Below are 12,478 nucleotides of genomic sequence, written 5' to 3' on the forward strand. Positions count from 1 at the left end.
ATGTAATTCACATTTTAAAAATACACTTTTTTTTTTTTTTTACTGTTTTTTTCCTTCACATTTTCAAACAGTCCATTTCTATTTTCTAATGGGGTGAGGTTTTTTCTCGCCTGAGTAGCCTCGTTTTACTGCCAAAAATGCAATTAAACCATCTAGTGTTCAGCAAAATAACAACACAATGTCAAATACAGGTAACCTAGTCAAAAAATTAACATCCAATCACATTATCCGCTACTCTCTTGCGGGAATTCCACTAACAGTCCGTATGCAGCCAAACGTAGCTGCTGCTCATGTTGGTATCTGTGCTGATGGCGCAAAAGCCATGACAGGGAGACGTAGTGGAGTGGTAACGTGCGTGCAAGCAGTTGCTCCCGACGCCACTTGGGTACACTGCAGCATCCACCGAGAGGCTCTTGCTGCCAAGGGAATGCCTGACAGCTTGAAAGACATTTTGGACACTACAGTGAAAACAGTTAACTTCGTTAAAGCACACCCTTCTCATTAACCTGTGGTGAGTTATTCACAATTTTCGATGAACAAATAAGGTTTTATAAGTAAGATGGTTATATAAATAGCAAAATTATTGATTATTATAACACTTCCCATGAGCCGGGTTGTGACAAAAACTTACACTCATTCTTATGTTTAATAAATGTATCGTATAGTGTGTGTGTGTGTGTGTGGCAGGCTTACAAGGATGGAAAAAAAAACATTTGTTTGGACTATAAGAAATTTGGGAACCACTGCTCTAATGCCGTTGAGCCCGTTGATTATTACTTGAGTCAGCCGGTAGGTGGCAGTGTAGAACAGTCATGTTGAAAAATCACTAAATTTTTTTTTTTTTTTAATTGTGTGTTAGTTTTTCCAGGCCTGTTGATACTGTTGATCTACTCAAACCTCTTCTACCAACCTGAAACCTGGGGTGCTACCAAAGGAGCGCTCTACAGCCAAGTTAAACATTGAACCAGCTTCATATTCTCTGTATAGTGAGCAATTAGTGGGGCGTTTTCTATACAGTAGTCTGGGCTGTTAATTCAAATGTATGTGTATATTTTCTCCTGTCAAATAGTATTTTTTGAAGAATTGCTTTTATTTGTTGAAATGTACACATAACACAAAACAAACATAAATACCAATAATATACCATTCCAATACCAGAGTATACTTCTCAATGCTAATGTTAAAACTGTAATACATGTCTTTGTGTTCTGAAAATATGATTTCTAAGGATGTTTTACACATGCTCTTTATCTAATGTTTGAGGCCCTTGCTCTACTAGGAGCTGAAAGGAATACGTTAAGTCAAGTACCTGACATAAAACAGTGTTGGGTTTTGGTTGTCTCCAATGTTGAGCCAAGGAAGTGAAGAGGTGTAAAAATTACCTTTTTGGGGTATTTTTTTTCATGAATAGAGATGTATATTTATCGGCCGAAATAATGGAAATGCTTGAGTAAATGAGGAATACAAAGTGTATGGAAAGCAGGTGCTTCCACACAGGTGTCGTTCCTGAGTTAATTAAGCAGTTAACGTCCCATCATGCTTAGGGTCATGTATAAAAATGCTGGGCAGGCCATTATTTTGGCAAACATGGCTATGCCCCCATGGGGTGACAAGGTCCCGTCAACAGGGCACGAGTGGTCACTGAATGGTTTGATGAGCATGAAAACGATGTAAACCATATGCCCTGGCCATTTCAGTCACGAGATCTCAACTCAATTGAACACTTATAGGATCATCTGGAGCGGCGATTTCCACTAACATCAACAAAACACCAAATGATGGAATTTCTCGTGGAAGAATGGTGTCGCATCCCTCCAATAAGAACCCCAGAAATGTGTTGAGTCTATGCAAAGTTTAATTGAAGCTGTTCTGGCTTGTGGTGACCTAATGACCTATTAAGACACTTTATGTTGGTGTTTCCTTTATTTTGGCACTTACTTGTAGGCAGCTCTTTATTCATTCATTCATTCATGATACTATAACGACATTATTTGTAAAGCACTTTTCATATATTGTGTTGAAAGTGCTACAGTCTATGTGTATTTATACATTTTGTTGTTAGCTCGTCGTTTATGCTTTCTAAATGTTACGCTTTTGGTTCCAAACATGGCCACCTTTACCAACTGTCTGATGAAGCACCCTACAAAGGCATGACTCATACAACAGTACGCAATCCGAACTAACCCTGAGTGATTCTGTGTCAGCTTTTGAGTGTACAGCGCATTAAAAGTTGTCCGTTTGAGGGTCAACTGATTAAGCAAATATACCCACGAAAGGTCAAACACGCATTGGAAAAAACGTTGGGAAAAAAAATGGATACAAATATTTCCATAATTGCACATTTAAAACATGTTTCATTTGAAAGGGTAATCAGGAAGAACAGTTCACCATCCAGTGGCTTCATTATTGGACAGACACACAAGCTCGCACGCACACAAACACACACACACACATTCCTGCCAATTTGTGGTGTCATCTATGAGAATGTGTGCCAACACTCAAGACAAATATTTTAAACACACACTCACACTTACACCAACATAAAACCACATCAGCAAAGACAAAATAAAACAAAGATTCTAAAGGGGATGAGATGGGGGGGGGGGGTACATAGGGGAATTCCAACCACATATTCATTATCTGAAACACCACCTGAACCAACATCAAACACCTGGAAGCCATGTATTTGACACCATTCCGCTCATGCCGCTCCAGCCGTTACCATGAGCCTGTCTTCCCCAATTAAGGTGCCACCAACCTCCTGAGACATCAATATATGCTACGTTTCGTGGTCAACAGAATAGAAGAAGACAGGTCTTGATGTTTGGTGTTGATGGTGGTGCTGGAGATGATGAATATGAGGTTGAAATTGTGAAAATGTTAGCATTGGGCCTTGTATCACCGGATCCATTCTGTACGCTATCGTCTTACTACCCCCAACTAGAAAGTGTTTCACTATGTGTGTTTAATGGCATGCATTTATAAGCATATAACTTCAGATCAGACATGGTCTTTTAACCCAGAATCAGAGCGTCTGAAAAGGCACCCTACGGTATTCCCAACCCAGTGAAAGTAGTGCACTATGTAGGGAATAGGGTGTCATTTGGGAATGCAGCCTTGCCAGTGTCAGTGACAGTAAAGATGCAGGATTTCTGAGTTCATGGTGTGTCACCTTCAGATCATCATTACAGCATCATCATACCTAGCACACCAAGCAGGATCAGCAGAGCTGTGAAGGAGGAAGAGAGAGAGAGAGAGAGGAAGATTGGTTGTCTACTGAAGATTTTATAGGATTTTATGAGATAAGGTACTACGGTAACACTTTATAATAACTTCCATGAATATACAGTTATAAAAAGGCATACATGTTTATAAAGGCTTTATCAATTAATACAAATCATTTATTGATAAACGATATTAATTGTTTAGAAATGAAGCAAGTGCTCATGACTTGTAGTGCTTTTAATCCTTAGAAACGGCTAGACATTTTTACAAATATTGAAATACTAACATTTAATCAATCATGTTATCAGTTATTATTATAAAGCGTTAGCAGTAGCTATTTCCAATGGGGTTGGTACCTTGAGACAGGGCGTGCTGCAGGCCCAAGGCATGGCTGGAGGCAGTGGTGGGAGTAGCAGCAATGTTGGAAGTAGCAGTAGTGGTGGAAGTATTAGTAGTGGAGGAAGTAGAATTAGTGGGGGCGGCGTTCAAAGAGTTGATCACAGTACTGTTGGGGTTGGCCAGGTCCACGGCTGCATTGCTGACCAGGACAACCTTAGGAGTACCCAGGGTTCCTGGGGGAGGAGAAAAAGATGAGCAAGAGAGAGAGACATGGAGAGTTAGAGATGGCCCAGAAAGAGGGGATACAATGTCCACAGGGTGTTTGGAGGTATAGGTTGAAGTTGCCTGTATACGCTGATCTTGGGTCAGTTGAGCATTTCCCCCACTAATCGTTAAGGTTGGGATTGGGGAAGAGGAAGCTGGTCCTAGGTCTGTATCTAGAGGAAGCTTCACCCTGGAGCGTGTTTGGATGAGTGCCTCACCGTTAATTACGGTCCCGTTGGAAACGGAGAGGACGAAGCTGGTGTCAGTGCTCCTGGTGCTCCTGGTAGCTTCTGGGAGAGTAGCAGAGAAGGTGCACTGGATGATCTGACCGTTGACAGAGCCCTTCACAGAGTCCACAGGCAGCTACACAACACAAGAGTCCCAACGTTATTAGTCAAAATGGACATTAGCCAAATGTCAGTAGGCCTAGAATTAGTCAGGTACATTGTTATTCTCCATGGCCTTGTCCCAAATGGCACCCGAGTGTATATGCACTATTGGGATCAAATTGAACTTAAATGACCACTCAGAAAATGTTTTAATTCAAGTTCATGAATTACTCTTACTCTTGGCTCTAGATCTTGTTCAACTCACAACTTCATTGGGTGAATATCAGTTAACTGGCTGGAATTTGCCTGAATTCAAACCTCGCTCCTGAAAGGCGTTCCAGGAAGGCAGAAGTGAAACAATTGTTTCCGATTGGTTCAACTCACCGTGCCAGTGACAGTCAGAACTTTATTTAGGAGGAGAGTGGTGAAGAACTTCATTGTGCCGTTGTTGTTGGCACACACGTAGGTAGTGTCATTAACGCCCTACAGAGGAGAGCGAGAGGATGAATTCAAATAACTATAAATAAATCTTTTTTTTTAAGTCATTAATTAAATATCCATCTCAAGATCCCAAATGTATAAAATCCAGAATTTCCTGAAGTTAATTAAGAGTCTATTGACCTATGTGTTAATCTAAGTAACATAATTCAAAAATTTGCATCAAAATCTGTCCGTTTTTGCATGGGCTGCTTCTCTATCCATCGCATCCGCCTATGTCGGCCTTCCACATCTGCGGTGGAAGGTGGTCGAGCTACAGTACAACATTGTCAGACCATGAGACACCCCCAAAATCGGTCTATTCACCAAAACATCTGTAGCGTGCAAACTAATATGGCCACTCTATGGAAAGATGAGACTCTCACGAACACAATGGTGTTCTCAGTTTCGCTCTACCACCCCCACGTCACTCGTCTGAAGTTGGTACCGCCGGTGTGCCAATTTATGTCTATAGCGTCCGAACCGTTTGGGCTACAAACTAATATAACCCCACTATGGAAAGGGAAGATTCTCACGAACACAATGGTATTCTCCGTTTTGTTCTACAAGTGTCACGGGTCTCTCCTGAAGGTAACTGGTACCTGTAAAAAATAAACGAATGGAAGCATGGAGGTACAGTGCCTTGCGAAAGTATTCGGCCCCCTTGAACTTTGCAACCTTTTGCCACATTTCAGGCTTCAAACATAAAGATATAAAACTGTATTTTTTTGTGAAGAATCAACAACAAGTGGGACACAATCATGAAGTGGAACGACATTTATTGGATATTTCAAACTTTTTTAACAAATCAAAAACTGAAAAATTGGCCGTGCAAAATTATTCAGCCCCCTTAAGTTAATACTTTGTAGCGCCACCTTTTGCTGCGATTACAGCTGTAAGTCGCTTGGGGTATGTCTCTATCAGTTTTGCACATCGAGAGACTGACATTTTTTCCCATTCCTCCTTGCAAAACAGCTCGAGCTCAATGAGGTTGGATGGAGAGCATTTGTGAACAGCAGATTTCAGTTCTTTCCACAGATTCTCGATTGGATTCAGGTCTGGACTTTGACTTGGCCATTCTAACACCTGGATATGTTTATTTTTGAACCATTCCATTGTAGATTTTGCTTTATGTTTTGGATCATTGTCTTGTTGGAAGACAAATCCCCGTCCCAGTCTCAGGTCTTTTGCAGACTCCATCAGGTTTTCTTCCAGAATGGTCCTGTATTTGGCTCCATCCATCTTCCCATCAATTTTAACCATCTTCCCTGTCCCTGCTGAAGAAAAGCAGGCCCAAACCATGATGCTGCCACCACCATGTTTGACAGTGGGGATGGTGTGTTCAGCTGTGTTGCTTTTACGCCAAACATAACGTTTTGCATTGTTGCCAAAAAGTTCCATTTTGGTTTCATCTGACCAGAGCACCTTCTTCCACATGTTTGGTGTGTCTCCCAGGTGGCTTGTGGCAAACTTTAAACAACACTTTTTATGGATATCTTTAAGAAATGGCTTTCTTCTTGCCACCCTTCCATAAAGGCCAGATTTGTGCAATATACGACTGATTGTTGTCCTATGGACAGAGTCTCCCACCTCAGCTGTAGATCTCTGCAGTTCATCCAGAGTGATCATGGGCCTCTTGGCTGCATCTCTGATCAGTCTTCTCCTTGTATGAGCTGAAAGTTTAGAGGGACGGCCAGGTCTTGGTAGATTTGCAGTGGTCTGATACTCCTTCCATTTCAATATTACCGCTTGCACAGTGCTCCTTGGGATGTTTAAAGCTTGGGAAATCTTTTTGTATCCAAATCCGGCTTTAAACTTCTTCACAACAGTATCTCGGACCTGCCTGGTGTGTTCCTTGTTCTTCATGATGCTCTCTGCGCTTTTAACGGACCTCTGAGACTATCACAGTGCAGGTGCATTTATACGGAGACTTGATTACACACAGGTGGATTGTATTTATCATCATTAGTCATTTAGGTCAACATTGGATTATTCAGAGATCCTCACTGAACTTCTGGAGAGAGTTTGCTGCACTGAAAGTGAAGTGGCTGAATAATTTTGCACGCCCAATTTTTCAGTTTTTGATTTGTTAAAAAAGTTTGAAATATCCAATAAATGTCGTTCCACTTCATGATTGTGTCCCACTTGTTGTTGATTCTTCACAAAAAAATACAGTTTTATATCTTTATGTTTGAAGCCTGAAATGTGGCAAAAGGTCGCAAAGTTCAAGGGGGCCGAATACTTTCGCAAGGCACTGTAGTTTTGTGCCAACAAAAAAAAAGTGGTTAAGCATGTCCAAAAAACAAAATAGAAACCATATGATTTATATTTAGACTTTTTTGCCTTTTAAAAATTTGCCTACAGGGGTCATAATGTTTCAAATGAAATAACTAAATGAGACATAGTATGACCATCTTAAAACAATGTCATATGTTAGCTTAGTAGACTTTTAGAGGTTAAAATGACTTTCCTCCTATCACAAATCCCAACTCACTTTTCCTGGGTATTGTGAAATGTATACTAATTTGAAGGCAGTTTTCCATACCAGGGTGGTGTTTTTGGACAAGCCTACAGCGATGTAGCCTCTGGACTCTCCTCGTAGCTGGAGGGAGAAGGTCTGTCCCGAGGACTGCCGCGTGGAGACGAAGAAACATGAACCAGCCATGGCCGGGTCACAGTCTGATGGCTCAGCAGCACAGAACTGAGTCTTTCCACAATCCGCCCTTAAGATGTTTTGCTGTGTATGAAGAGTCCCTCATTAGTTGCTGTTGTGTTTGTCATTCATTTTAGCTTAAAGGGTCAATATGCAATTGGTAGACACATTTTTTTTACTTTTAAATCAATGATATTGATTCTTGACGAATACAAAGAATAAAGCTTGTTTTACTCCATTGTTTGCCTCATTGTTTGCTATGTGAGATAGTGCAGTTGAAACTCCCAATCAGGCACTCTCTTGCTTGATCTAATTCCTGTTTCCATGTCAGTCTGTGAGGTTTATTGTTGAGGAAAGAAAGATATAAGATTAGAGAGGGAAATAGTGATAGTTGAGAGAGGAAAAACAGAAAGAGTGAGAGAAAATGTTTTTCTTTTGTAGTCTGAAACTGTGAGACATGTAGCCTAGGTAACTCACCGTGAGAGCTGGGACGGTGGTGTTGACAACAGTGGGGGCTATTGCCGTGTTGGATGTAATTGTCGGTTTAGGTGCCATTGTAGTGGTGGGTGCCATTGTGGCGTTGGGTGCCATTGTGGCGTTGGGTGCCCTTGTAGTGGTGGGTGCCATTGTGGCGTTGGGTGCCCTTGTAGTGGTGGGTGCCATTGTGGTGGTGGGTGCCATTGTGGCATTGGGTGCCATTGTGGCTTTGGGTGCCATTGTAGCGTTGGGTGCCATTGTAGTAGTGGGTGCCTTTGTGGCATTGGGTGCCATTGTAGCGTTGGGTGCCATTGTGGCGTTGGGTGCCATTGTGGCGTTGGGTGCCCTTGTAGTGGTGGGTGCCATTGTGGCGTTGGGTGCCATTGTAGTGGTGGGTGCCATTGTGGTGGTGGGTGCCATTGTGGCATTGGGTGCCATTGTGGCGTTGGGTGCCATTGTAGCGTTGGGTGCCATTGTAGTAGTGGGTGCCATTGTGGCATTGGGTGCCATTGTAGCGTTGGGTGCCATTGTGGCGTTGGGTGCCATTGTAGCGTTGGGTGCCATTGTAGTGGTTGGTGCCATTGTAGCGGTGGGTGCCATTGTGGCGTTCAGAGTCATTGAAGAGTTCTGTGCCTCGGCTCCCATCGCCATGCATGCCATTACCATGATGACTGCGATCATTAGTCTGCTGCTATTGTCCATTCCTGATACAGTAACAGAGATCCAGGCGATTAGGATAATAATAATGATAATATTAACAATATGTCACGTTCTGACCTTTATTTCCTTTGTTTTGTATTTATTTAGTATGGTCAGGGCATGAGTTGGGTGGGCAGTCTATGTTTGTTTTTCTATGTTTTGGGGTATTTCTATGTTTCGGCCTAGTATGGTTCTCAATCAGAGGCAGGTGTCATTAGTTGTCTTTGATTGAGAATCATACTTAGGTAGCCTGGGTTTCACTGTGTGTTTGTGGGTGATTGTTCCTGTCTCTGTGTTTGCACCAGATAGGACTGTTTAGGTTTTCACTTTCTTGTTTTGTTAGTTTATTTGTGTACAGTTTCTTTATTAAAGTACAATGAATAACAACCACGCTGCATTTTGGTCCGCCTCTACTTCACCTAAAGAAAACCGTTACAGAATCACCCACCACAACAGGACCAAGCGGCGTGGTATCGGGCAACAGCAACAGCAGCGAGAAGAGGAATGGACATGGGAGGACGAATTGGACGGAGAAGGACCCTGGGCTCAGCCTGGAGAATATCGCCACCCCAAAGAAGAACTGGAGGCGGCGAAAGGGGAGAGGCGCTGGTATGAGGAGGCAGCACGGCGACGCGGATGGAAGCCCGAGAGTCAGCCCCAAAAATGTATTGGGGGGGGCTCACAGGGAGTATGGCGACGCCAGGTAGGAGACCTACGCCAACTTCCTGTGCTTACCGGGGGGCTAGAGAGACCGGGCAGGCACCGTGTTATGCTGTGGAGTGCACAGTGTCCCCAGTGCAGGTGCATAGCCCGGTGCGGTACATTCCAGCTCCGCATATCGGCCGGGCTAGAGTGAGCATTGAGCCTAGTGCCATGAAGCCGGCTCTACGCAGCTGGTCTCCAGTGAGTCTCCTTGGGCCGGCTTACATGGCACCAGCCTTGCGCATGGTGTCCCCGGTTCGCCTGCATAGCCCAGTGCGGGCTATTCCACCTCGCCGCACTGGCAGGGCGACCAGGTAAGGTTGGGCAGGCTCGGTGGTCAAGAGCTCCAGTGCGCCTGCACGGTCCGGTCTACCCAGTACCACCTCCACGCACCAGCCCTCCGGTGGCAGCTTCCCGCACCAGGCTTCCTGTGCATGTCCTCGGCCCAGTACCACCAGTGCCAGCACCACGCATCTGGCCTACAGTGCGCCTCGCCTCTCCAGCGCAGCCGGAGTCTCCCGCCTGTTCGGCGCTACGAGAGCTACTCAGTCCAGCGCTGCCAGAGCCTTCCTCTCTAGCGTTGCCGGAGCTTCCCGTCTGCCCAGCGCCGCCTGAGCCACCCGTCTGCCCAGCGCCGCCTGAGCCACCCATCTGCCCAGCGCCGCCTGAGCCACACGTCTGCCCAGCGCCGCCTTAGCCACCCGTCTGACCAGCGCCGCCAGTGCCGCCAGTCTGCAAGGAGCCGCCAGTGCCGCCAGTCTGCAAGGAGCCGCCAGTGCCGCCAGTCAGCCAGGGGCCGCCAGTGCCGCCAGTCAGCCAGGGGCCGCCAGTCAGCCAGGGGCTGCCAGTCAGCCCAGAGGCGCCAGAGCCCCTCAGCCCAGAGGCGCCAGAGCCCCTCAGCCCGGAGGCGCCAGAGCCCCTCAGCCCAGAGGCGCCAGAGCCCCTCAGCCCAGAGGCGCCAGAGCCCCTCAGCCAAGAGCCCCTGCCCCTCAGCCAAGAGCCCCTGCCCCTCAGCCAAGAGCCCCTGCCACCCCTCTGTCCCGAGCAGCTGCCCCTCTGTCCTGAGCTGCCGCCCCTCTGTCCCGAGCTGCCTCCCCTCTGTCCCGAGCTGCCGCCCCTTTGTCCCGAGCTGCCCCTCTGTCCATTGAGAAGAGTTGCCATGGTTAGGAAGCCACGGAGGCGGACAATGAGGCAGACTAAGACTATGGTGAAGTGGGGGCCACGTCCAGCACCAGAGCCGCCACCGCGGACAGACGCCCATCCAGACCCTCCCCTATAGGTTACGTTTTTTTTTGGGGGGGGGGGGGGGGGGGGGGGGGGTACTGTCACGTTCTGACCTTTATTTCCTTTGTTTTGTATTTATTTAGTATGGTCAGGGCATGAGTTGGGTGGGCAGTCTATGTTTGTTTTTCTATGTTTTGGGGTATTTCTATGTTTCGGCCTAGTATGGTTCTCAATCAGAGGCAGGTGTCATTAGTTGTCTCTGATTGAGAATCATACTTAGGTAGCCTGGGTTTCACTGTGTGTTTGTGGGTGATTGTTCCTGTCTCTGTGTTTGCACCAGATAGGACTGTTTAGGTTTTCACATTCTTGTTTTGTTAGTTTATTCGTGTACAGTTTCTTTATTAAAGTACAATGAATAACAACCACGCAGCATTTTGGTCCGCCTCTACTTCACCTAAAGAAAACCGTTACACAATAACAATAATGAATAAAAAGGACAGCTACAATTAAACATTTACAAGTGTAATAATCACCAGTCAGATGCATTGCACCATCATGTTGATTATGATACTAAACCTATTTCAAAAGCTTTGAGATGTATTCATGGGAATATAAAATTATCATACCAGTTTGAATAAACACATTAACATACATTGGTCAATAAAGATCTCATGGCACTAATCGTAAGAGTAGGGGTCTTAACCCCAGTGGCAAATTGTCCTATCTTGCCCGTAAATGAGAATGTGTTCTCAGTCAACTTAACTGTTAAAATAATGGTTCAATAAAAAGAAATGAAAATGCCAGTGAATAAACATAGGCCTGCCATTATTGTGGTAATTGGTAATTAATTGTTAATATCATGGGTGGTGAATTCGACAACAACGAAACACTGCATAGTGAATGGGTAAGCTTGTTGAATTAAGACTAGACTGTTATTGTTTTTACATGATTAATTAGTTGCCTAGATCCACTAATTAAATAATGTGACAAAAACAACGAAAAACGTCCATAGGCTATTCCAGAGAGAAAAGGTTCATAAATTATAATCTGATAGTATTTATAAAACTAACCAGCGCCAAATAAATCAAGAAACGTAATAGAATTTGATTTTAAAACAAAGAATGAGTTGTTGTTTTAAAACATCCACATGATTAGATAAAAGTGATAACTTTACCTGTGATTTGGAGACTTGCACGATTCCGTGAGGTAAAAAGCATCGCACCACACCTTGAACAAGTTGTGCTCACGGGTACTGTAAATACAGCTATACTGTTAAAACAGAGGTGTGGTCGAGGGGAAGATTCTCTCAAACACCCGCTATTTACACAGCATTTGCGAGGGGAGGAGGGACAAAGGATGGAGAAACCTGCTTCTCTCCTCAGGTGCTGCCTTTCTGGGAGGGTGTACTGAGTGGAAACAATTGTTGGTCATACGCCTGATACTCAAACAATAGATTGTGTCGAGTCACTGCACCCTTTTCATGGATCCGATGTCTTCTATTCCCTTGCGTATTAAATATGCTTGGAAACTATATTGCAAAGAAAGAACAAATAATAACATCATGAAGTTAGATACAATAGACACAATCTAGACCTAAATATAATCTACTCCTAATAACATTTTAATTGTATTAAAATGTTTCCTTTTTCCTTCATCTTGTTCAACTGTTGCCATGCACCTTTTTCCACATTTTGTTACGTTACAGTCTTATTCTAAAATTGATTAAATAAGATGTTTTTTTCTAAGCAATCTACACACATTACCCCATAATGTCAAAGTGGAAACAGAATTTTTGAATTTTTGCAAATGTATTAAAACTAGATCTGGGGAAGGATACCAAAACATTTCTGTAGCATTGAAGGTCCCCAAGAACACAGTGGCCTCAATCATTATTAAATGGAAGATGTTTAGAACCCCAAAGACTCTTCCTAGAGCTGTCCGCCAAGCCAAACTGAGCAATCGGGGAAGAAGGGCCTTGGTCAGGGAGGTGACCAAGAACCCTGTCACACCCTGATCTGTTTCCCCTGTCCTTGTGATTGTCTCCACCCCCTCCAGGTGTCGCTTGTTTTCCCCAGATCATTTATGCCTG

The 12,478-nt window shown here is 44.3% G+C and overlaps 1 protein-coding gene across 1 annotated transcript; it reads right to left on the minus strand.

Moving 5' to 3' along the window:
- Nucleotides 1–1,071: 1,071 nt before the first annotated feature.
- si:cabz01007794.1 (mucin-5AC) lies at nt 1,072–11,785 on the minus strand. Its single transcript, XM_036957835.1, has 7 exons — nt 11,564–11,785; nt 7,765–8,468; nt 7,180–7,371; nt 4,542–4,640; nt 4,047–4,191; nt 3,582–3,797; nt 1,072–3,229 (listed from the first exon to the last, which is right to left on the minus strand). Exons 1-7 carry the CDS (start codon nt 11,604–11,606, stop codon nt 3,186–3,188), a joined length of 1,443 nt encoding a protein of 480 aa, XP_036813730.1. The 5' UTR covers nt 11,607–11,785; the 3' UTR covers nt 1,072–3,185.
- Nucleotides 11,786–12,478: the final 693 nt, after the last annotated feature.

Source organism: Oncorhynchus mykiss, chromosome 21 (assembly GCF_013265735.2).
Source record: "Oncorhynchus mykiss isolate Arlee chromosome 21, USDA_OmykA_1.1, whole genome shotgun sequence".
NCBI classification, from domain to species: domain Eukaryota; kingdom Metazoa; phylum Chordata; class Actinopteri; order Salmoniformes; family Salmonidae; genus Oncorhynchus; species Oncorhynchus mykiss.

Bases quoted from the DNA above. Each gene is read 5' to 3' on its own strand.
- si:cabz01007794.1 (XM_036957835.1), bottom strand. From the start codon at position 11,606: ATGCTTTTTACCTCACGGAATCGTGCAAGTCTCCAAATCACAG. The intron at 4,641-7,179 runs GTATGGAAAACT...TCTCCTCTGTAG, and splicing joins TGTCCAAAAACACCACCCTG to GGCGTTAATGACACTACCTA. The intron at 3,230-3,581 runs GTACCAACCCCA...CCTCCTTCACAG, and splicing joins GCAGCACGCCCTGTCTCAAG to CTCTGCTGATCCTGCTTGGT.